At 44.0% G+C, this 26,200-nt stretch overlaps 1 protein-coding gene across 1 annotated transcript in view; it reads right to left on the bottom strand.

Annotated features, from left to right (window-relative positions):
* CREG2 (cellular repressor of E1A stimulated genes 2) overlaps positions 1-25,909 on the bottom strand; it is a 42,453-nt gene extending 16,544 nt beyond the window's left edge. Inside the window, exons 1-2 of the mRNA XM_036263623.1 lie at positions 25,487-25,909; positions 22,781-22,950 (exon numbers count right to left, since the gene is read on the bottom strand). Coding sequence (XP_036119516.1) covers positions 22,781-22,950; positions 25,487-25,909 — 593 coding nt within the window. The remainder of the gene's footprint in view (positions 1-22,780; positions 22,951-25,486) is intronic.
* Between the last annotated feature and the right edge of the window lie 291 nt (positions 25,910-26,200).

Here is a 26,200-nt window from a genome sequence, read left to right as displayed (position 1 = left end):
CTTTCTTACAACTGTGTAGTACTCCATTGTGTATATGTACCACAGCTTTTTTATTCATTCATCAACTGATGGACACTTGGGCTGTTTCTAGATCTTAGCTATTGTAAATAGTGCTGCTACAAACATGGGGGTACATATATTCTATCTGATTGGGGTTTCAGGCTTCTTAGGGTATATTCCTAGAAGTGGGATCACTGGGTCAAATGGAAGTTTAATTTTTTGAGGTAACACCACAGTGTTTTCCATAGTGGCTGCACCAGTCTGCATTCCCACCAGCAGTGTACTAGAGTCCCCTTTTCTCCACACCCTTGCCAACACTTGTTGTTTGATGATTTGTTGATGGCAGCCATTCTGACAGGTGTGAGGTGATACCTCATTGTTGTTTTAATTTGCATCTCTCTGATGATTAGTAATGGTGAGCATTTTTTCATATATCTTTTGGCCATTTGTATGTCCTGTTTGGAGAGGTGTCTATTTAGTTCCTCTGCCCATTTTTTAATTGGGTTCTTTGTCTTCCTTTTTTGAGTTGTATGAGCACTCTATGTATATTGAAAATTAACCCCTTATCTGATACATCATTGGCAATGATGCTCTCCCATACAGTGGGTAGCCTTTCCATTTTCATGATTGTATCATTTGCTGTGCAGAAGCTTTTGAGTTTTATTTAGTCCCATATGTTCATTTTCTCCTTTGTTTCTGTTGCCTTAGGTGATGTATCAGTGAAAATTCTGCTGCGTATGATGTCTGAAATTTTTTTTTTTAATCCTCACCCGAGGACATTTTTCCATTTTTTGTACAGATAGAGTGGGAGGGAGAGAGAGGAAGAGAGAGAGAGAAACATCGACGTGAAAGGGACACATCGAGTGGCTGCCACCCGCACGACCAACCAGGGCCGGGGACAAACTACAACCGAGGTACATGCCCTTAGCGGAACCGAACCCGGGTCTCTCCCGACCATAGGCCGATGCTCTAACCGCTGAGCCAAACTGGCCAGGGCTGATGTCTGAAATTTTGTTGCCTACATTTTCTTCTAGGATTTTTATGGATTCATGAGTCGCATTTAAGTCTTTTATCCATTTTGAGTTTATTCTTGTATAGGGTATAAGTTGATGGTCTAGTCTCATTTTTTCGCATGTAGCTGTCCAATTTTTCCAACACCATTTATAAATGCCTTTCCATTTTGATGGTTGTTTCTTTTGCTGTGCAGAAGCTTTTGAGTTTGATGTAGTCCCATGTGTTCATTTTTTTCTTTGTTTGTCTTGCCTTAGGAAAGATGTCTGAAACTTTGTTGCCTACATTTTCTTCTAGGATTTTTATGTATTCATGAGTCACATTTAAGTCTTTTATCCATTTTGAGTTTATTTTGTGTATAGTGTAAGTTGATGGTCTAGTTTCATTTTTTTGCATGTAGCTCACCAATTTTCCCAATACCATTTATTAAATAGGCTGTCTTTACTGCACTGTATGCTCTTGCCACCTTTGTCAAATATTCATTGAGCATATTGTTTTGGGTTAATTTCTGGGTTCTCTGTTCTGTTTCACTGGTCTATATTTCTGTTCTTGTGCCAGAAAAGGCTGTTTTGATTATAGTGGCTTTGTAGTATAACCTGAAATCTGGTAATGTGATCTCTCCAACTTTGTTCTTTTTCAAGATTGCTGTGGCTATTCAGGGTCTTTTTTGGTTCAATATAAACTTTTGGAGTGTTTGTTCCAGTTCTGTGAAATAGGTCGTTGGTATTTTGATGGGGATTGCATTGAATCTATAGATTGCTTTGGGTAGTACGGACATTTTAATGATGTTAATTCTTCCAATCCAAGAGCAAGATATATACTTCCACTTTTTTATATCTTTCTTTATTTCTTTTTTCAATGACCTGTAATTTTTTTTGTGAAGAGGTCCTATACTTCTTAAGTTTATTCCTACGTATCTTAATTTTTTTGCCACAATGGTAAATGGGATTGTTTTTTTAGTTTCTCTTTCTGTGAGTGTATAAGAATGCCATCAATTTTTTACGTTAATTTGTATCCTGCTACTTTACAAAAATCATTTATTAAGTCTAGCAGATTTTTGATGGCGTCTTTAGGGTTTTCTACGTATAATATCATGTCATCTGCAAATAATGACAATTTCACTTCCTCCTTTACAATTTGGATCTCTTTTATTTTTGCTTCCTGTCTGATTGCTGTGGCTAAGACTTCCAGTTCTATGTTAAACAAGAGTGGCAAAAGTGGGCATCCCTCTCTTTTTCTTGTTCTTAAGGGAAATGCTTTTAGTTTTTGCCCATTGAGTATGATGTTGGCTGATGGCTTTACATATATGGTCTTTATTATGTCAAGATGTGATCCCTCTATTCCCACGTTGCTGAGTGTTTTTATCAGAAATGGGTGCTACATTTTGTTGAATGATTTTCCAGTATGTATTGATATAATTATATGGTTTTCTTCCCTTTCATTTTGTATGTGGTTTATCGCATTTATTGATTTGTGAATATTGCTGACAGTTTTTCTCTATCTCCCGAACAGGACTCATTGCTCCCACTCATTTCTACCCAGAATACTGCCACTAGCTCCCAGGTCCTCTCTACTTTATAGGGCCTGCAATTGATCAGGGAACCAGAAGCATTCTACTTAGCACTCAGATTAAACCCTGCCCTGTTAAGCAGCCCTTTTGGGGCATTCAACCAGTTGACCACCACCAGTTTCACATCTTTGTAAGAGAAGCAAGCAAATATCAGTCTATCCAGCTTGATTATTTCTTTATTCATGTCATTCTGCCTTGTTGATGAGAACATCACACAGGTTTTCTTTCCAGTTCCTCAGGGAAATCCACAAATAGTGAGTAGGCTATAGTTTCCTGATTTTCCCCTGAATAAACATATCAGAAAAAGGGATGGCCTTTTGATGTGACATGATCCTCAACCAATATTGCCTGTAGGTGGTCACTTCTTCCTATTTTAAGGGCACACAAACCATTTTTTAAAACATCATATTCAAGAATAACTATGAAAGTTATCTGTGTTTGTCTACAAATCTGCCCAGCCTCTGATTTTTGTGATTGTGGAGAAATATGTTCATTTCTACAAAAAACTAGATGCCTTTCCCTACTCTTCAGGTCAAAGTTTTTATCTATGGATTCTCTAAGACTCTTAGAATAAAATTTGTATCATTGAGAGACTGTGGACATATGTATTTAGAGAAAAGAGTATTCCATTGCATTTCTTTAAAATTTAATTTAATCTAATTGTTTCAATCACCATTTATCCCCTCCATGCCCTCTTCCACTTCCCCGCACCCCTCCATTGCATTTCTCTACTCATCCTGGGCAGAGTTTTCTCTTACCCAGCATCAAATGTTGTGATTTGGTAAACCTGAGATGATCACACACAACTGGACAGGACATGCAAAAGGGGGAACATGTTCACTTCCAGGCAGGAGAGGAGCAGGAAGGCTAAACAGTTGCTCTATTAGAAAGTCACAATTTAGCCTGGCAGTTCAATTTACAGCCCTTTCTCTGCAGTTTCCACATCTCCCTGTCATTTTTATATGCTGAGAGTATGTTAAAATTCACAGTTATCACCCTGGCCAGTTTGGCTCGGTGGTTTTCGGCCCATGGACTGAAGGGTCTTGGGTTCAATTCTGGTCAAAAGCATGTACTCGGGTTGCAGGTTCGATCCCTGGCCCTGGTTGTGGTTGTGCAGGAGGCAACTAATTGATGTGTCTTTCTCACATCAATGTCTCTCTCTCTCCCCCTCCCTCCCTTCTACGCTCCCTAAAAATCAATGGAGAAATATCCTCAGGTGAGGATCAACAACAACAACAAAAAATTACAGTCATCAATTGAATATCACATGTTTAAATCCTTTTGATATCTATATTTTTAAAACATCTATATTATAAATAAGTAAAATCATGACTCCCCTAAAATGCCAAAAAGAGCCATTGTATACATTAGAATAAATTACCAGGTTTCAGTCTACACTTACAAATGCATTTAAATTAGTACATCTATCTGTGCTTGGTTGAATAATGCCTCCTCCCCCTCAAAGATGTCCATGTCCTAATCCCCAGAATGTGTGAATGTTACCTTATATTGCAAAAACGGCTTTGAAGATGTGATTACATTAATGATATTGAGATGAGAAGATTATTGTGGATTATGTGTTAGGCCCAATGTAATTACAAGTGTCCTTAGAGAGAGACTGGCGATCAGAGTAGTAGGTATAGGACAATGAGTGATACAGGTTAGAGTGATGCAAGGAACAGGTCACACACCAAGGAATGCAAGAGTGCAGATGGCCTGTAGGAGCTGAAAAGGGCAAGAAAATGGCATCTTCTCTCAGAGTCTTCAGAAGGAACCAGCCCAGCCAACACCTTGACTGTAGCCCCATAAGACTCACATCGGACCTCTGACGTCCAGAACTACAAGAGAATAAGTCTGTGCTGTTCTAAGCCACAAAGTCTATGGCAATTTTCTATTAGCAATAGGAAACTAATAGACCACCCCTCAAGGTCCAACTCAAATACTCCATGTAGTAAACAAATAAACCTTTAGCCTCATTATGTCCATGGATCTATGCTAATGACTGGGCGGGAGAGAGCGAGAAGAACACACTCCTGCACTCATGAGGCTTGCACTCTAGCAGCAGAGGCTGACGTCAGACAGCTCACTACACAATTCATCACTTATCCACTTGCTATTAGAACATGGAAGCCTGCCTATGTTTCCTGACTCTCACAACATAGTCAGGTTTCCATGTTATAACGTCAACCTGGAAACTTGGAAAATGAGTGGGATTTGTTAGGTGAAGAGGGGGCAGGGAACTCACTCTAGATACAAGGAAGAGCACAGGCAAAGGTCCCCAGGCAGAAAAGAGACAAAAGACAACTGAGACCAGGACAAAGGCAGGCTGGTGGTGTCAGAGAGATGCACCCGCCAGGCCACATTAAGATTTTGAAACTTTATCCTAAGAGCAATGGAAAACATTGATGAATTTTCAGCAGGGAGGTGAAATGATGAGGTATGCATTTTTAAAAGATCCATCTGCTTCAAGATGGAGAGTGAGTTGGAAAATGACAATTGGGAATACAGGGAGGAAGGTCAGGAGTATTTAATGAGTGCAGGTGAGCAAAAGTGAGTGGTGACTGTGATACCACACTTGGGCAGGTAGTGGAGAGAAGCATGCTGGAGAGAAGTAGCCAGCTGGGTGAGAAGTGTGGGAGGTAGACCAGTTGACTCTTGCTGACTTGTTGTAAGATATGAGAGGAAGAAGGTGTCATCTGCTCCAAATGGCCAAGTGGGTGGGGAGCTTGCTGGGAGAGGAGGAGAAGGCTGAGTTTGAGGTGTCCTTGAAATGCCCAAGTGGTGATGTTTAGGAAGCAGCTGGATTTGTGGTCTGGAGCTCAGATGAGAAGTCTCAGATGAGAAGAATATAAGTTTGTGCATCTCTGGCACATAAAGTTGGTGTCTGAGAGTAGATGGGATAGAGCAGGGAGAACCTGTAGAGTGAGGACACATGCAGGCTCCCTCATGAGTGTTTCCCTTTGAGGATTTAACACTCAGTTTATGAAAGAAGCATTTCCATGTGTGTCTTCCATCCTTTCCTCCTCTCAGAGGTGGATGCTGTCATCTTGCTTCTCTGTCCCTGGCAGCACTTGGCCTGGTTCATTGCAGTCAACACTGAAGTGAATGCTGCCCACCTGTATCTGCATGAACAACTTAAAATAAGTTTCAGGTCTTGCCTCTAGTGCAGCGCATATGATGGGAACTTATTTGGACAACTTAAAACAACTTAGAAAATACCTCTGTTTTTGTATCTTCTGTAGCTTCTGAATAGGTTCTCTCTGTACTAGTATGGGGAGGCAGGGGGTGCCAGGTAATAGACTGGGATGAGGAACCAAAACAGGCTCAAACCCCAGCCCTATAATTGGACTGTGGGCCCTTGTGCAAGCTCCTTACACCATATTTGCCTCAGTTCCCCATCTGTAAAAAAAGGCTACCAATAGTACTTGTCCCATGAGACTCTTATAAGGACTGAGACTCATATGTCAGTTGTTCAGAACACTGCTTGGCACAGAAAAAATGCTAGATAAAGGATCAAATTATGCTTATAAGATGCACACTGTAAATAGGGCACTGTGCATGTTCATCAGCTCTTCCTGTTTCTGCCTCCCCCAAATCTGCATAGAGGAAACAGCCGTTAGTGACAATAGCTACCGTTTCCTAGTACTGACCATGTGGTGGAAACTTTACATGCACTGAAACTCTCATTCCCACAGCACACTTCTGAGCACCATTACTCCCATTTTAAGAGTAAAGAAATTGAGGCCCAGACAAAATTAAGCAAGTTGTTCAAGGCCAGACAGATATGAATTGGTAGGTTTAGGATTTAATCATGAACTCAGAAGCTCTTCTCTCTAGAGTAGCAGTGCCCACACTCACATGTGCTATGAGAGTCCCAACTCTTCAGAAACTGCTGGGGCCCAGGAATCTGCATTTACAAGTTACCTGGTAGCTCTCTTGGTCTCAGGCTATCCCTGAGCATGGCTTGGTTACATGGTGGTCTGCCAGAGGGCTCCAGAAACAAGCCTCAGTCATGTGCCCAGGTCCAGAGCCATCAGCCAAGTTGGGGCTGTGGGGCCATGGGGTCACTCTGGGAGCCCTCTTGGCTCATCCCCATGATCTGTGATCTCTGGGGCGAAGGCAGGGGGCCTGGCAGCTCCTCACCTGCCGGAGGGTATTACAGCAGTGCTAGCCTCTGACTGGGTGCTTCTCTGCAGCCACTTCCAAGTTTCATCCAAGCTGCCTCTTCATTTGCCCGCATGGCAGGGACTCTGTCCTGGGATCTGGCTGCTCCGCTCTGCCTCCTGCTGTTTCAGCCTGATGGCATAGATCAGAAAGCGGACAGCAAGTCCCGGTGGAGGCATGCATAAACCAAAGGAGCCCTCACATGTGCCTGCTTCCTTGTCCTGCATTACTGTGGGTCCAGGAGTCATCACTAGTGTAACCTGCAATGCATCCATTATCTAATGACAACATCCTGCACAGAATTTCAGCTGTCCTCTCCAAAATCCCACTGTTTTCTCATTTAGAGATGTATCTCAAACAATGAGCTGAAAAAGGGAAGCTGCCTGGGACTCGGTTGCTTCATTCATTTGAAAGGAAAGAAGGGAGAGCAGCAGACGGAGACAGTGGGAGCTGAGTTGGGGTTAGAGCTGTCTGCAGAGACCGTGCACTGGAGAGAGTGGATGGCTGTGGAAACTAAACAATGGACTGTCCATTTTTTGTCTTCCAGGTCTCAGCCCCTGTTTCCTGATCTTTAAAATGGAAGGCAGGCGTGGATGGCCAGGGCTCTTCCAGGCTGCAAGCACTTCCCAGCACGCTGAGTCTCATGCTGTTTGACAGGGAAACTTTGCTGCTTCGTGAATCAAAGTGCCTGCAGCCCAGTTAGCCTCAGCTATGCCTGATCTGTGGAGAACTGAGGAGAAAAGGGCAGAAAGGAAATGGTGAGTGAACCAGGATCAGCAACGGGGGAGCATGCAGACACCCCGTCCTGCAGACCAGGGGATCCAGTGCACTGCCAAGAGGCAGGGGCCCAGGACTGGGCAGTCTCAGGGGGCTGAGTTCAAGTCACTCCTCAGGAGTGAAAAGAATCCCGAGTAACAAATTGATAATTACTAGGACTAGAAAAACTGAACACAGCCTTAAGATGAAAAGAAAAAGGTAAAGAAAGAAACTTCCGGTAGGTTAGTGCCTTAATTTTGAAGGACAGTCAGGTTGAGTGATGAGATGGAAATGATGGGTAGGTGTATGGGTAGATGGGTGGGAAGGGAAGATGCTGAGCTGGTGGCAGTGACAGCTACAGTGGGAACCTTACTCATCTGATTGTGGAGAGGCGTCGTGTCAACCATTAGGGACCCTTTACATTCACTTCAAATTACTGGTGATAAATAGCAGGAGGAGCCTGTGCCTTTAAGTCTTATCTACACATGGCTGGCATGTAATAAGGGCTCAAACATGACCATTTGAAGGAAAAATTTTTATTTTCATCACATGATATTTAGTGTTCTTTTATATACCATCACTCAATTCAATTAATGTGTAATTAAATTTATTATCAGTACTTCCCTACCTTGCCTTTCCGGTATTAGAATAACAGCTTTCCCTCCCAAATTCCTTTGTAATCCAATTCATTAAAATCTTTCTTTCTTTCTTTTCTTTTCTTTTTTTTTATCCTCACCCGAGGACAATTTTCCATTTTTTTGTTCAGGTAGAGTGGGAGGGAGAGAGACAGGAACAGAGAGAGAGAGAGAGAGAAACATCGATGTGAAAGGGACACATCGAGTGGCTGCCACCCGCACAACCGACCAGGGCCGGGGACAAACTGCAACCGAGGTACGCGCCCTCAGCGGGAACCAAACCTGGGTCTCTCCGGACCGCAGGCCGACGCTCTAACCGCTGAGCCAAACCGGCCAGGGCAAAATCTTTCTTTCTTGGTCAGACATTTTCTTATCATTTCTATACACTAGATAATTTGGGTATACTTCTGTGTTATCTTAAAAAAGTTACTTAAATTATGTACTTTTCTGATAGGAGAATCCCAGCTTATAGAAGCAAAATGACATTGACCAAAAATATAAACAATTAAAATGTCAATACTGAATTCTAATTTTTTCTGCTTCTTGTAATGACAAAAGAGAAAATTAATTAGAATATATTAGAAAACATATGTCATATTGTAAATATATGTCAATAATGGTAAATTATATGTCTGATAAGGATCATATCCAGAATATATAAGTAACTGTGGCAACTCAATAATAAAAAGAGATAACCCAATTAAGAATAGATAAAGGCATCACAGAGACAGTTCTCTAAAGAAGCTATACAGATGGCCAACAAGCACTTGAAAAGATGCTAGCATCTCTAGTCATTGGGGGAGTGCATGTAAAATCACAACGAGATACCACTTCTCACCCATTCGGATGGATATGCTCAGAAAGACAGATAATAACAAGTGTTGTGAGGGTGTAGAAGACCCGGACTCTCATACATTGCAGTTGCTCAGGAAAAACGTTGAGTTACCATAGGACCCAGCAGCTCCACTCCTAGCAATACAGCAAAGGTAATTAAAAACATATGTCCACACAAACACTGGTGCATACATATTCATAGCAGCATTATTCCTAAGAGCCAAAACATGGAAGCAAATGCCCATCACTGATGTATAAATAAAAATGGATAAATAAAATGTGTCATATTCACACAATGGAATAGTATATGGCCATAAAAATGAATGAAGTATTGCTCCATGCTCCAACAGAATAAACCCTGAAAGTGCTGTGCCATGTCAAAGCTGTCAGTCATAAAAGCCACATACTGTATGATTCCATTTATACAAAATGTTCAGAATGACAAATCCATAGATGCAGAAGATACATTGCCAGACGCTAAGGGACTTGCCATAAAACTCTTACTTCTGTCTTATCGGCCGAAGAAGCTTTCTGGAAGACATACACTTAAAGGGGGGGCCTCCTTCTCACTGATGCATGTCATTCCAGCTCCGGATGGAGCCCTGCCTAAAGGCAGGAAAACATTTGTGAACCGGATGGGGAGAGGGGGTCAGAAGGGGAGGAGAGGAGTAGTATGAGGAGGCAGGAACTGAAATCATCAGTGAATTCATGGAGTGGATCCCCTGGGAGCTGTGGGGACAAAACTTCATGGAGCTGGAACAGGATCAGGGAGTGGGAAGCAGCTGCAGGTTGCTATGAGAGCAGGTCAGAGAAGCAAAAGACCAATGGAAGAGAAACTCCGATGCCTGCTCACCGAGCTTCCTCTCTGCAGAGTTCTCTGCCTCTTCCCACAGCTTTCAAAGGCTCCTCAGGAAGACTTCTGGTCAAGATGGGGGAGTAGGCAAATGCTGGGCTTGCCTCCTCCCGTGACCACATCAGAATTACAACTAGGTTAGAGAGCAATCAACCTGAAAAAAACACCTGAAGTCTAGCTGAACAGAATGCCTATAACTAAGAATATAAAGCAGCAGCCATGTTGAGGATGGTAGGATTGTCAGAGATGTGAAAAGGGCTAGTCCCACTCCCATGTGTGGTGGTTGAGGAAATAATATTGAATGTCAACTGTAATTGAAAAAAAAAAGCTAATATGGTTAATGTGAGCTTTAGGATTATAGGAATGTGTGGGCAAAGAAGAGGCGACATGAATCTGGACAGAGCAATTTATTTAGAAGATTTACATGTTACCTTCAAAGGGAATGAACACAATTCAGTGAAGAGAAATGGAATTCAGCTTCTCTACCTGATGAGGGCTAGGCCCTGTACTCTGAAATGCACATTACATCTCAGGTGGACAGGCTGCAGACAGAGACGCACCATGGCTGTCAGCAAGCTGTAAGTACAGGGTTTATAAATTCAACTCATCCACCACACACAGGTCCAGGGGAACAAATCCCAGAGCCTGCGTGTGGACTTTGGCTGGGCTGAGGTTTTCATCTATCACTCAATGCTATCTTTTCTTCTCACAAGAACAGTTATTTATTTTTAAATACATTTTAATTAATTTTTTAGAGAGAGAGGAAGGGAGAGACAGATAGGAACATCAATGTGATGCTGGCTGCTTCCTGCATGCCTCCTACTGGGGATCGAGCCCATAAGCTGAGCATGTGCCTTGACGGGAAATTGAACCAGGACCTTTCAGTCCATGGGACAATGCTCAGGATGCTGAGCAACACTGGCCAGGCAAAAACAGTTTTTTATTTTTATTTTTAATTATGTTTTAAAATTATTTTTATTAATTTATTTTTGTTACAGAGATTTCTCCATTTTCCCCCATTGATACCCTCTTCCCCATTCCTTCCCCCATCCCGTCTCCAGGTTTGTTGTCCATGTCCATTGGATTTGCGTACGTGCATGTAAGTTCTGTGGTTTATCTCTTCCCTCCCCCTCCATCCCCTCTTCTGAGATTTGTCAGTCTGTACCCTACTTCTATGTCTCTGGGTCTATTTTGTTCATCAGTTTGTTTTGTTCATTACATTCCACAATTAAGTGACATCATGTGACATTTGTCTTTCTCTGCTTGGCTTGTTTTGCTTAGGATAATACTCTCCAGGTCCCTCCATGTCGTCTCAAAAGATAAGAGATCTTTTTTTCTTACAGCTGTGTAGTACTCCATTGTGCATATGTACTACAGCTTTTATATCCATTCATCTACTGATGGACACTTGGGCTATTTCCAGATCTTAGCTATAGTAAATAGTGCTGCTATGAACATGGGGTTACATATATTCTTTCTGATTGGTATTTCAGGCTTCTTAGGATATTTTCCTAGAAGTAGGATCACTGGGTCAAATGGCAGTTCAATTTTGAACTTTTTGAGGTAATACCATAGTGTTTTCCACAGTGGCTGCACCAGCATTGTACTAGTGTCCCCTTTTCTCCACACCCTCGCCAGCACTAGTTGTTTGATGATTTGTTGATGGTGGCCATTCTGACAGGTGTGAGGTGATACCTCATTGTTGTTTTAATTTGCATCTCTCTGATGATCAGTGACCTTGAGCATTTTTTCATATATCTTTTGGCCATTTGTATGTCCTGTTTGGAGAGGTGTCTCTTAAGGTCCTCTGCCCATTTCTTTTTTTAAACTCATCTTTATTGTTGAATGTATTACAGATGTTTCTCCCTTTTTTTTTTCCCCATTAACCCCCTCCTCCCCATTCCCGCCCCCTCCTGCCTTCCCCACACTATTGTCGGTGTCCATTGGTTGTGCATATATGCACAGAAGCTCTTTGGTTTATCTCATTCCACCCTCCCTTCCCCTTTTCCTCTGAGGTTCATCAGTCTAACAACCAATTTGACTTCTTAATTCCTTCATCTTTTTCACCCACCGTCCAAGCCCCTACCCATCTGGCAAACAACAAAAGTTCTCTGTATCTACGAGTCTGTTTCTGTTCTGCTTGCTCATTTTGTTTGTGAATTTAATTGTTCATAGATATGTATTAATTGCCACTTTATTGTTCATATTTTTGTTCTTCACCTTCAAGAAGACCCTTCAACATTTCATATAATACTGGTTTGGTGGTGATGAACTCCTTTAGCTTTTTCTTGTCTGGGAAACTCTTGATATGGCCACCAGTTCTGAATGATAGCTTTGCAGGATAGAGTAGTCTTGGTAGTTATAGGTCATGTTTTTTCATCCCCTTGAATATCTCTTGCCACTTCTTTCTGGCCTACAAAGTTTCTTTTGAGAAATCAGCTGACAGTCTTATGGCAGCTCCTTTTTAGGTAACGGACTGCTTTTCTCTTGCTGCTTTTAAGATGATCTCTTTGTATTTAACCTTTGGCATTTTGATGATGATGTGTCTTGGTGTGGGCCTCTTTGGGTTCAACTTGTTTGGGACTCTCTGTGCTTCCTGAACTTGTATGTTTGTTTCCTTCACCAAGTTAGGGATGTTTTCTGTCATTATTGTTTCAAAGAGTTTTTTAAATTTCCTGCTCTCTCTCTTCTCCTTCAGGCACCCCTATGATGCGAATGTTGGCACACTTGCAGTTACCCCAGAGGCTCCTTACACTACCCTCAATTTTTTGGATTCTTTTTTGTTTTTGCTGTTTTAGTTGGGTGTTTTCTGCTTCCTTATATTCCAAATTGATGGTTTGCTTCTTGGCTTTACCTACTCTACTATTGATTCCCTGTAAATTATTCTTTATTTTAGTTAGTGCATCCTTAATTTCTGACTGGCCCTTTTTTATGTTGTTGATATTCTCACTAAGTTCCCCAGAGGTCTCCTTAAGTTCCTTGAAGGTCTCACTAAGTCCCTTGTATGTCTCACTAAGTTCCCTGAGCAATCTTATAACCTGTGTTCAGAACTCTGCATCTGTTAGATTGCTTATCTCCATTTTGTTTAGTTCTTTTCCGGGAGTTTTGTTCTTTTCTTTCATTTGGGACATGTTTCTTTGTCTCCTTAATTTGGCTGCTTCCTTGTGATTGTTACTATGTATTAGGTAGAGTCGTTATGTCTCCTAGGCTTCTTAGGGTGGTCTAGTGTTGTAGGTGTCCTGTAGGATCCAGTGGCATAGTCTCCCTGATCACCCCAGCTGGGCCCTCAGAGTGTACTCCTAGTGTGGACCATACACCCTTCCCTTATAATTGAGTTTTGACTGCTGTTGGCACATCAATGGGAGGGGTTTACTCAGGCTGGTCAGCTACAAGGACAGTCTGTGCCCACTAGCCACTACCTTGGAGGATCAGCTATGTAGGGGCCCACCACACAGAGCAAGACTTATTTCAGCAGGGCTCTGGTACCCATTGCATCCACTCATTGAGTATGTCACTTGTGGAGGTGGTTGGGTGGTGGTGTTTTGATGTGGTCTGAAGCTGTCCACTGGATGTGCTGGCTCTGGGGCAAGGTCAGCCACTGCCTGTGTTCTACCTGTGGCCACCAGGCATAAGCTACAAAGTGATCTGCAGATGGCTGCTTCTTGTGCTGGGCTTGGAGGTGTCCGGGAAAAGCCAAGTTGTGAACCAAGGCTAGCTGCTTCTAGTGCCAGGCCTGGGGCCACTTATCGAGAGGTATGGGCTCCTTGAGACTGGTTTCCCTCGAGCCCTGGCTCTGTTCTGCTCTTGTGGGCTGCTGGGTTGCACAGGGCCCTATGAAGCCCCTGGTCCCACATCTGGTGGCTGGGCAGTGCTGCTGCCCAGTAAGGCTCAGCTCCTGCTCATCCTTTGCTGTAGTTTTTTTTTTTTTTTTGGGGGGGGGGTGGTTCTCTGCTGCTGGTCTGTGCTTCTGTTGCCTGGGGATGGATGTCTGCTCCTCAGCCTCTGTTGGTGGGGGTATATCTCGACTCTGATTGGGCTGCTACTGTGGGGGATGGTGCTGGGCTCCCTGCGGTTTCTGCAACTGGCACCTTGGCAGCTCCACTACTGTGCACTGGTCTGTGTTGACACAGGGTGTCCACTGGTGCCAGGTGCACTGGTGGGCTCAGGTACCAGGTGCTGCTTATTTGAGAGATTTTAGGAAACTCTGAAGCAGGATCCAAGACATGCCAATCCTATGGTAAAGCCTTTGGAAACAGCTTGGGTGGGCCTGAAAGTTGGATGGGCCAGGGCCTCAGGGAATCACCAGGGCGGGGCCAACAGTGTGAGCCAGGTGGCTGGAGTCCCAGATATGGTGGCTGTCTGCCTGCCCTGTGGGGGAAGGGCTCACCAAAGGAACAATTGCCTCCACTAGGATGTCTATCCAGGAGAAAGCTGCCCCTCCAGTCCTCGTCCAGAGGCCAAAAAGCTCAGTTCTTCCTTGTTCTCTGGTGCCACTCAAGCTTCCTCCCCTCGGTGCTCAGAGGGAGCGAGTCTGAGTAAGTCTGTGCATAGGCCCTTTAAGAGGAACTGCTCGGGCTTCTGCAGCCATAGCCTGCCTCTTCTTCAGTTCCCGCTGATTTTACAGCCAGAAGTGATGGGGACTTTTCTCCCTGGCACTGCGACCCTGAGCTGGGCGCCTAGGGTGGTATGGGGACCCCTAACTCTGCATGGAGGACCTTCCCAGCCGAGTTGTCCTCCTGATTTTTATCTGCCACATGTGGGTGTGGGACCAGCCCCTCCGCCTCTGCCTCTCCTACCAGTCTCGATGCAGCTGCTTCTTTAATTCTGTAGTCGTAGTCGTAGGACTTCTGTTCGGCTCAGTGTTAGGTGGTTCTGAACCATGGTGGTGTTGTAGTTTTGTTGTAATTTTGATGTGGTGTGGGAGGACGCCATACTGCATTTACCTACCCACCATCTTCAAACTTGTTCTCTGCCCATTTTTTAATTGGGTTTTTTGTCTTCCTTTTGTTGAGCTGTATGAGCACTCTATATATTTTGGAAATTAACCCTTTATCTGATATATCGTTGGCAATTATGGTCTCCCATACAGTGGGTAGCCTTTCCATTTTCATGATTGTATCTTTTGCGATGCAGAAGCTTTTTAGTTTGATGTAGTCCCATGTGTTCATTTTCTCCTTTGTTTCTGTTGCCTTAGGTGATGTATTAGTGAAAATTCTGCTGTGTGTGTCTGAAATTTTGTTGCCTACAGTTTCTTCTAGGATTTTTATGGATTCATGAGTCACATTTAAGTCTTTTATCCATTTTGAGTTTATTCTTTTGTATGGTGTAAGTTGGTGGTCAGCTTCATTTTTTTGCATGTAGCTGTCCAATTTTCCCAACATCATTTATTGAAGAGGCTGTTTTGACTCCACTTTATGCTCTTTCCACCTTTGTCAACTATTAATTGAGCATATTGCAGGAACAGTTTTTTAAAAGATGGATGTAGGGAGCTGAGTGGCTAAGAGGCATTTATATTTCTGGAATCTCTTTTTTTATCCTCACCCGAGGACATTTTTCCATTTTTTGTTCAGATAGAGCGGGAGGGAGAGAGAGAGAAACATCAATGTGAAGGGACACATCGAGTGGCTGCCACCCGCATGACCAACCAGGGCCGGGGACAAACTGCAACCGAGGTACGCGCCCTTAGCGGGAACCGAACCCAGGTCTCTCTACCACAGGCCGACGCTCCAACCGCTGAGCCAAACCGGCCAGGGCTATTTCTGGAATCTCTTTACTTTCCATACAGAAGCAATGATTCAGCTCAGTACCTAGTAATTCAGTTGTCTGTGCTAAGTGTTTGTCCTGTGCTCATGGCTAAAGTCACACCAACCTTCCCACCGGCACCCTCTTAGAGGTCCTGCTTCACCAGAGGAGTTTCTCCTCCTGTCAGTTGGCCTATAAAACACAGGGACTGCTATAGGCCTGGGCAGGAGTCACTGTCCAAGCACATTGTCCCAAACTCTGTGTGAGCACACCTTTTGTGATGTGTCATTCTTCAGTGTTGAGTTGCCCTTGCAATGTGCACCCCTCCATACAAGTCCTTCTGAGAGGTCATCATGTTGAAAGTCTTGGATTCTATATTTTATGCACCTGCTGGGCTTCAATCCGTGTATAGTCTGGCACCTTCCTTTCAGAAACTAGATTCCTTCGCCCATGAGTTAACCTGTCCTCTGACGGCAAACCACTCCGAGCCAATCGTGGTCAGTTAGCTCTGACAAGAGCTGCTGTTCATCATTTGAACAGAGATGCTTTCAGACTGGGAGAGTGAAGGGGACTGTGACACGGGGCACTGTTCATGACAATCTCCATTGAAAGCCTTTTGGGGAAGAGGAAGAAACTGTTTTTAGATCCTCCTTTCTTGATAATCAACTAGGTCTACCTAGAAACCCAGCATCTGTCCAAACTATCAACTGGAATTTTTTCATTTCAAGAAAAGTTTCTGATGAGCCTGTTTTGGTTCCATTTATTTCCAGATCTTCAAAATGAAAGTTGACCCAATGCCACTGAACAGAATGTTATTCAATAGAGCCCTCCCTGGTCCCAATGGCTCAGCAGAGCTGAGAGAAGTTCAGACTAGGAGAGGAGAAAAGGACAAGGTCAACAAGGGCTCGCCAAGAAGATGTAAAATCTAAAACCTTTGGTGCTCAAGCTCCATAAGGAAAAATGTTTCAATGGAAGAGAAATTTCCAGTATTTATTGGATGTCCATACACCTGGGTCTCTGGCCTGAGCATAAATTCACTTCGTCATAGGAGCCTCTGTACATGCTAATATGTGTTAAAGAGAGAGGAAACTAGGGGAGGAGGAGGTTGCTCCAATAAACGGAAATATTATTCTCAATTGGTCATCTTAACCTGAGATAGAAAATAGATTCCCATTTCTAATTCATCTAATTAATTAAAGTCACAGCACCAAGGAGTCAACAGAACAATGGAATGAAACATTTAAATAAACTAACACAAATTAGGCAAGATATCTGTAGGCTCTGATTTGGATGGATGCAATGGTGGACGGGTGCACTTTGGTCAGATGAGGTGGAAAAGTCACTTTCCTGTGTTCCTCAGACTGCAATCTTGACTTCATTTTACAAATGACATGAGCCATCCTGGCAGCCAAATCCCATTTCTCAGCAGACTTTTCCTGGAAACCCAGGAAATGCATATAACACCCACTCAATGTCCTTATTATCTTAAGGCAGTGTCAGAATCACCCAGAAGCTCCTTCAGTTATGAACACTGGCCCCCTAAGAGGTTCTGGTCCTCGTGGTGGGAGAGGGACAAGACTGTCCAGGTCATCATGATCTGGCCTCCCCTCCTGGCTCCATGCAATTGGGAGTCCTGCTACCACTCTAAACTTGTGGGAGTTCCACTTAGTAACATTCCATAGCAACTTAGGTGTGCTGTTCTCACCTACTCTGTCTTATCATTTTTGAGTATCTTGTCTCCAATAAACTGTGGAGCCAGAAGGTCCTCAGAAAGCATCCCCTTCCCTCTCCAGTATACTAATGGCAAAAGTGAGGTGCTGAATGGGTCAGATAGCTCACTGTACTCCAGAAACCTTTCGTGGTTCCTTGGTCTCATGGAAACCAAAAACCTGAAAGGCACCTTCTACTTATTATCTGGTCAGATTGGTTTTCCAAATTATCTCCTCCAGGAGGAAGGGAAGAATAATAGCAGCCAATTCAATATGCCCGTGGGTGGGAGTCAGGGCAACAGTGTCCAATTTAATCCAGTAATTTTATTGTGACATTTTAGGGAAAGTTCAGAGACTAGTGGATCGGGGTAATGAATAGTTTTGGGAAAAATCTATACCCAGATGGAATAGACTATCCCAGGTTGAATTTTACAGATTCATTTAAAAACTCTTTGAGGTTTATATGAAGCTTATAAAAAATATGCAGACATACTTCTTCCTTTCGTTATTCTTTTTTTTTTTTTTTGAAGTAAAGGATTCTTTATTATTATTTTTTATTTATTTTTTAAAATTTAATTAATTAATTTATTTTTGTTACATATGTATCTCCTTTTCCCCCCACTGATTCCCCCCTTCCCCTCCCTCCCAGCCTTGTTGTCCATGTCCATTGTTCATGCACACATGCATATAAGTTCTGTGGTTTATCTCTCCCCCACCACCCCCACTTCTGGGGATTGTCAGTCTGTACCCCACTTCCACATCTCTGGGACTACCCCATTCCTCAGACTGTTATGTTCATTATATTCCACAAATAAGTGAGATTATGTGATATTTGTCTTTCTCTGTTTTGCTTAGGATGATACTTTCCAGGTCCCTCTATGTCGTCTCAAAGGATAAAAGATCTTTCTTTCTTACAGCTGCATAGTACTCCATTGTGTATATGTACCATGGCTTTTTTTAGCCATTTGTCTACTGACGGACATTTGGGCTGTTTCCGGATCTTAGCTATTGTGAATAGTGCTGCTACAAATGTGGGGATACATATATTTTTTCTGATTGGTGTTTCAGGCTTCTTAGGGTATATTCCTAGAAGTGGAATCACTGGGTCAAATGGAAGTTCAATTTTTAATTTTTTGAGGTAACACCACAGTGTTTTCCATAGTGGCTGCACCAGTCTGCATTCCCACCAGCAGTGCACTAGAGTCCCCTTTTCTCCACACCCTTGCCAACACTTGTTGTTTGATGATTTGTTGATGGCGGCCATTCTGACAGGTGTGAGGTGATACCTCATTGTTGTTTTAATTTGCATCTCTCTGATGATTAGTGATGTTGAGCATTTTTTCATATGTCTCTTGGCCCTTTGTATGTCCTGTTTGGAGAGGTGTCTATTTAGTTCCTCTGCCCATTTTTAAATTGGGTTCTTTGTCTTCCATGTGTTGAGTTGCATGAGCACTCTATATATATTGGAAATTAACTCCTTATCTGATATATCATTGGCAATTATGCTCTCCCATATAATGGGTAGCCTTTCCATTTTGATTATTGTTATTCTTAAGATATTGGCTTCTCCCAGCTGCAGTTAAGGAAATGAAGTCTGCTGTGTATTCTCTTCATCCTTAAACTTCCTGAGATTTTTGGCTACTCAATGTTTTTCACCCCTATCAGTTTGGATCTAAACTTCTCTTTAATACATAGGCCAGTTAATGGACCAAAGTATCATTTTTGGGAGATATGATATGTATCAATATACATGTTACTTAGTGCAAAGCATTTCTTATATATATACAATGGAATATTCCTTAGCCCTGAGGAAGAAGGAAATCCTGCCATTTGTGACAACATGGATAGACTGTGAGGGCATTATGCTATGTGAACATGTCAGACAAAGACAGGTATGATCCCACTTCTACGTGAAATCCAAAAATCCTGAACTTTCACAAACAGAGAGTAGAATGGTGTTTATCAGGGGCTGGGGTGTGGGGACATAAAGAGATGTTGGTCAAAGGGTACAAATTTGGCAGTTGGAAGATGAGTAAGTTCTAGAGATTTAATGCACAGCATGGTGGTTATAATCAACAGTACTTTAGTATCAACTTCAAAGTTGCTAAGAGACTCAATCTGAAATGTTCTCACCACAAAGAACTTATAATTATGTGACGTGATAGAGGGATTAGCTGATGCTACAGTGGTAATCATATTGCAATATATAAATGAATCAAATCAACACCTTAAACTTACATAAAGTTCTACGTCAATAATTAGATCACAGTCAAAAAGCATTTCTTAGCTACACTGCAAAGCACATATATCAGCTTTGATTACAACAAGCTTTCCCGTTAACACTCTGAAGTTAATAAAACTAGGCTACAAATAAAATATTAATCAATCAACAAAGGATCAAGCACTATTATCTATTTTGAAAGGAAGTCAGGCACCCTGTGGTGCAGGCCCTCCTAGGCCATATTAAAGATTATGTTTTTCCTAATGAAAGAGTTTAAGTCAGGGAATCCCAGGATCTGATTTGGGTTTTGAAAGATTACTGCAGCTACTAGATTGAGGATAAATTCAAAATGATACAGAATGGAGTAGAAAGATCATTTGGGGGGCAAGTGTAGTATGTGTTCTCTCATAAATAATAGTTGAATATGTGAAAATACACACATATACATAAATCTATCATCTATCTATCTATCTATCTATCTATCTATCTATCTATCTATCTATCTATCATCTATCTAATCTATCATCTATCTAATCTATCTATCTATCTATCTATCTATCTATCTATCTATCTATCTATCTACCTATCTATCTATCTAATCTAATCTATCATCCATCTATCATCAATCAGTCATCTATCTATCTACCTAGCAGCTACCTGTCTGCTTACCAGACGCACTCACCCCACGTGTAGCTGCCTTCCCTACCAAATGAAGCTCTGAGAGTGCAGAGGGCCATCCAGTCTGCTCTTGCAGCCCACTCAGACTTACATTCCTCTCTTCCTTGGGCCTGAATTATGTTTGACCACTGTTTGTCGGGGGGCTTCCTTCCCATGGGGTGTGTCCTCATGCATGTGCTTGTCAGGGCAGTTCTGCACTGTGGACATTTCTACCTGATGCCGCTGTGCTCTGGGACCAGAGCAGCTGCTGCTTGGTTTGTTTGTTTGGGGCACTGGTGTCTGCCCATCTTTGGCAGTTAAGTCTCTGTGCTCAACATTATCAAGATTCTGGAAGTGAAACCCAACGTGTGGTGGTGAACTTGGAATGTGAACCTCACATGGTACATGCTCCTGGGCTTCAGCATGGGAACTGGTGGACTCTGGGGTGATCACAAGCCCCATGTTCTGGGAACCTTTGCTTTGAAGCTTACTGAGGCTAAACTTAATTGTGTAGATATTTAAGTTACATTTTAATGCTTCAGAAACTTAAACAGTGCAAGGGGTCAGCAGTTCTAAGAAGCAGTTTCATAGGAGGATCTAGACATCGGGGTGCCAATGGGTGAAGGCTCATCCCTCCTCCTCCAGGCCAGAGTGACGAGTGTGCTGAGACACTAATGCCCTTGGTGGTCACTTCTAGCCATAAGCTGCCACATCTGGCTACCCTAGCATGCAGCACAGATGTTTGTACTTTCTGTGTGTGGCCATGAAGACAGCCCGCACACGTGGCTACATGGTGAGCATGTCACGTTCTCAGGAATCTCACTCTCTGGTGAGGACATCTGTAAGATGGATTTGTCCCCACTCCCAGCCTCCAGCTCCTGCAGCTGTCTACTGGACCTTCCAGTAGACAATTTCTCCCACAATAGGAGTGCCGCAGAAGCTTGGTTCACTGTTCTGTTCTATAGCCTGTCTCCAAGAGCAGGTGTGCTGTGGGCTCTGGGATCAACAGGTTCCATCTTAGTGACTGCTTTTGAAAAGCTTGAATTAGGAACCCCTCAGACACTTAGAAAGGTACTTTGGGAATGTACTTCTAGTAACAGCAAGTTTGACTGGCCAAGAACAGGGAAAATATTCCATGAAAAAGGAAATATTCCCTTTCCTGACTTCTTACCATTCCCAGTAGGGAGCTGGGTCAGTTGAACTACCTCCAGCCCTATGGAGTCTCTCGTGGTCAGCATCCTGAGGTGAGCAACAGCATTTAATCCAGACTTCATTTCACAGTGCATCGTTGCTTTGATCATTACCACTCCCCTTCTCAAAGAACTAATAGATTTGTTTGCTTAACATGTTTTTTGTGGTTTGCTCAAAAATAATATAATTTTGGAGTTGAGATGAATCTTACCCAAGCTTCTAAAGTGTCATTACATTTTACAGGTGAGGTGACTGAGGCCCTGGGGGGAAGGACTCACCTGAGGCCATCTGCTGCATTTGCTGCTCCTGCATATTGGGGGTGGGGGGCACACTTGCAGCCCTCACACCAGCTCACTGTGGACATCTCCCTGGCAGGATTTGATTTCATGCTCTACATTTAAATTCACACAAAGGTGTTAGATCAATGTTCCATTTAGGCTTAAGTGTCTTTATTTAGACAGTGTTTGAGGAAGTGTATTATAGGAGTCCCGGTTTTTATTACACACATCTCCTTTCTGGGGGAATAGAAATTCATTTGAAAAACAATAAATAGACTCTACGCTACCTGTGCCTTGGAGAAAACCACTGTGGCTCTTGTTTCCCCAACCTCCTCCCACCTCCATCCCTGCCCTTTTCTAATAAGAGCTGCCATTTTTCTACCTGGTATTGTCCAAAAACACTTTGCAAGTATTTCCAACCCTCATATAAAACTTGATAATAATAGAGCCACTTTAAAATGGAGCTGGAGTTGCATGTCAGAGGCACTGCCCTGCATGTCTTATGTCTCAAATCCTTGAAATGTTAAAATGGGAAAATCACCTTTGGACTGGACCTAAAGCAACACTAAGTCCCAAAGAAGAGTTTGCAAAGATAACAAGAAAGCAGATACTACAACAACTGGACTGATGACTACCGGACTGAAATTGTTTAGAATTGCCATCACTATGTTATGTTACCTGCACCAATAGAAAAGTCTTCCTTCTATGATGTTATTGTTCCCCTCCCCTTTCTCATAAATACACTTGCTTTGTCTCCTAATCGGAATACTATTTGGGCTCAATCAGTGCATCTCAATGGCTGTTCTCACTGATCTCCATAAATGCTTCTTGTGTCTCACTTTGAAAGTCCTTGTTATTTTTAGTTCAACACTCCCAATAACCCAATGAGGCAGACATTATTATTCCCATTTTACAGATAAGACAGTGAAGACTCTCAAAGGTAAAGTACCATGTCTCAAATCACACAGTTTGGTGACTTGTGGAATTCTACTGATTCAATCCCAAGGGCACCCTACACTGCCCACTTCCTACTGGCGAAGACATCAGGTTGCATCTCAGGGCCCTATTCAAGTCATTCGACTCACAGAGGGCCCTCCCACCCCCAATCTCTCTGTTTTATGTAGAAGACCTGTGTTAGGGAGACCAAATCCCTGTCTACCTGCAGAACTCTCCTTCCGATTCTGGCAGCAGGAGTGAGGCCACGGGGTTCTTCATCAGGTCGGCCACCATGGAGTCCTTGGGTGTCACATAGAAGTAAGGAATCCCAGTGCTGTTGTCCAAGGGACCATCACTGATGGGCACGCAGTTCCCAAATGGCAGTCCTGCGATCTAGCAAACATGAAAAGAAGACTTTTTCACTGCATGGTTGTGGATTGCCCTGAGCTGGGAGCTCAGCTTGTGTCCCTGACCAGGAAGGGCAGTGCCAGGGATGTGAAGGGAGCATGGCTGCATGGTGGTCCTGAGGGGAGTAGTCAGGGTGTGGTGGTTCCCTTCCGCCCAGTTCGCCCCGTGATGCTCCAGAATTCCTGCAGAGGAGCTCAGCGTGAACTTCTGCTTGGGAGGGTGGCTAGGAGGTTAGTCTTGAAGCTGTAAGTATGTACAAAAACACACTCACTGTACTAAATCTGAAGTTATTTGGGGAGGGAAAATGAAATTTATGGAGGGCTACTAAAACCCTCCCCACCAGTGACCCTGGACACCCACTGGCTTCACTGCCTCCTCCAAGTGTTTGGTAACTTTGGGGTTAGGATTGACTTTGACATCTTACCTGGTCTTTGGACTCCAGGAACTTTCTATTACTATTTCTTTAGGGCCATACCACTTTCTCACGTACTAGTCATATTTTTTAATTGATCAATAACAAGTCATTGCCTGGGCTGGGTAGCTCAGTTGATTAGAGCATCGTCCTGCTACACCAATGTTGCAAGTTTGATCCCCAGTCAGGGCACATACAAGAAGCAACCAATGAAAGCATAAATAAGTGGAACAAAAAATCAATCTCTCTCGCTTGCTCTCAAATCAACTTTAAAATTTTTTTACAAAATCATTATATAATTCACTGACTTTTGGGAAATTAATTTCTCATCCTTTTAGCTTACAGGAACTCACAGAACTGTGTTATGCCAATTTTTGTTCATGATCATCTAGTAGAGTAGGTGAGATTTTCAGACATACATAAATATTTCTTAGGTCTTCTAAAGCCCTGCTGGGTCCAGCATCCCCATGAACTCCCTGGACACAGTGTTCCTCATTGTAACTTAGCTCAAAACTCAGGGGCTGTCTTTGTCTTTGAAGTGTGGCAAGACAACAGCGTGTAGAACTGTAATAAAGGATGGCTTGAATTTTTTAAGAAAACAAAATGTTAAAGAGTCCTTCAAAATGGTAATATGAGTTCATTCACATATTCTATTTTCTACTTAGTCACAAACAGCCTAGAGTCATGCTTTGCACACATGGCAGGCACCATGTAAATGTTCTCCGAATTCACTGAGTTTAGGTTAAACACCAGTATTGGAAAGGGGAACTCCTAATGAAGCTAAGAAAAGGGATGTCAAAAGTCAAAATTCAATTCCGGTCAGGGCACATGCCCAGGTTGTAGGCCAAATCCCCAGTAGGGGGCATGCAGGAGGCGGTCAGTAGATGTTCTCTCTCATCAATGTTTCTATCTCTCTCTCCCTCTCTAAAATCAATGAAGAAAAAAAGAAGTCAAAATTGCTTTAATACATTGGCACCAGATTTAATTGCTTGAAACGATCTGCATTTTAAACCAAGGTCAGCTTCATGTTTAAGCTTTGTATCTCTCAAGGTGTGTTTTAGGAGCTAACATGACCTTGAAGAACCGTTTGGATGCTGTGGGAGAGGGCGAGGTCATTGCCATAATCAGAATCAGGTTGCCATTTAGATAATGTTTTTAAGCTAAACAGGGCTTTCAAAACTACCTAGTCAATCTCTTAAATTCATAGATGAGGACAGCAAAATGGAGAACCCAATGATTTGGCTACAGTCTCAGAGCTAGTGAGACCCACTCTGGGAGCAAGAACCTGCTCTCTGGACAATGTGCTAGATGTTCCATACAGTAACTGTTTTTGGCATGAGAGTTCACTTACTACCCTGCAGAAAACCCCTTACATCTATCTTAGCCCCAAAAGCTTTCTGGAGGATGTATATGTATGGATGCTACACCCTCACCATTTACCCATGTCGCTTCAGCTTCAGGTGGAATCAGGTCTAACAGATGAGGAAAACATTTGTGAACTGAACAATAAAATCTGCAGTGGGTGACAACTCATTTCAGCATTTACACACTTGGCACAATAAGCCTCCATTCCAGAGAAATTCTTGAGTTCCATTCCCCCCCTCATTTAAAAAAATGTCAATTTCCACCAAAGCCCAGAAAGATATCTCTTTCTCCCAGTCCCCGATTTGGTTCTGTGTTAGTGACAGGGAAGTTCGGGTCCACTGGCCCGCCCTGTGAGCTGGGAGAGGCTGATTGCAACTACCATGTTGTCAAAGGACAACCAGCGGTTTCTTGTATCCTGGTCTCTGGTCAGGCGCTGGTTATTTGTCCGTCTCTACGAGTGAGCATCGCAACACTGCATTTCAGTCCCCATCTACCTGGCAGAAAGCCTGGCTGTCAGCCCCACACACACTTTGCCAGGAGGCCCAAGGGAAAATCCGGTTCCATTGCTTACACGGTGCCTACAGGCCAATCCAGCCCACTGGGCACATCTGTTAAACCTGCATCCGAGTACGTGAGTGGTCGCCAGCGTCTCCCTAGCATCTTCCTGTCCCCTGGGTGAGTCGCCTGGGTGCCAGGCCACTGCGAGGCACGCACCTGCCACCAGCTCCCTGAGAGGTGGCTTACCTTCTCCTGCGCGGACACGGTGGCCAAACAGCCCCAGGTGCTGGCATGGGCCAGGAAGCGGGCGGTGCCGGGGCGCAGCCTCGAGCCGCTCTCGTGCGGGTACGAGAACATCCCAGGCGGCGCGGCAGGCGGCTGCGTGCGGGCGGTGCCCGCGGCGGGCGGCAGGTGCGGGTCCTTCTTGTGCGCCGAGGTCGAGGCCGGGAACCTCCGTTGCCAGAAGCTGCCGGAGTCCTCCAGGTGCGCGGGCATCGCCTCCTCGGTGGAGGCGCGGTCCAGCTCCTCGTCCACCTCGGTGGGGACGGCCCAGGACAAAGAGCTCACGATCACGTAGCCCGCGGCGGGGACGAGCAGGGCGCTGCAGCACAGCACCCAGGGGAGGCTGGTCGCGGGCCGCGCCGGCCGCTGGCCCTGGCGCACCGACATCTTGCGGGCGATGCTCCGGCCGCGGGACTGCCCGCAGCGCTACAGCGGCCGGGGGAGGGGAGCAGCGCCCCCGGGTGGCGGATGCGGGGAACTGGAGTTCACTTCGCTCCCCGGCAGGAGCCCCCCACCCTGGGGGGTGCCCTCCCTGGCAGCTGGAGAAGCCGAGGCTTCCGCAAGTCCGGATTGCGCTCCCAAACTGTCCGCTCCGCAGTCGCTGTGCGGGCAGAGTCCGCGCTGCGGGCCGGTGGGGGGGGGGGGGGGGGGCGCTTCGGTTCTGCAGCCCGACAATGG

Source organism: Molossus molossus, unplaced genomic scaffold (genome assembly GCF_014108415.1).
Source record: "Molossus molossus isolate mMolMol1 unplaced genomic scaffold, mMolMol1.p scaffold_m16_p_15, whole genome shotgun sequence".
Classification (NCBI taxonomy): Eukaryota; Metazoa; Chordata; class Mammalia; order Chiroptera; family Molossidae; genus Molossus; species Molossus molossus.
This window is presented reverse-complemented; position numbering and strand designations above follow the sequence as displayed.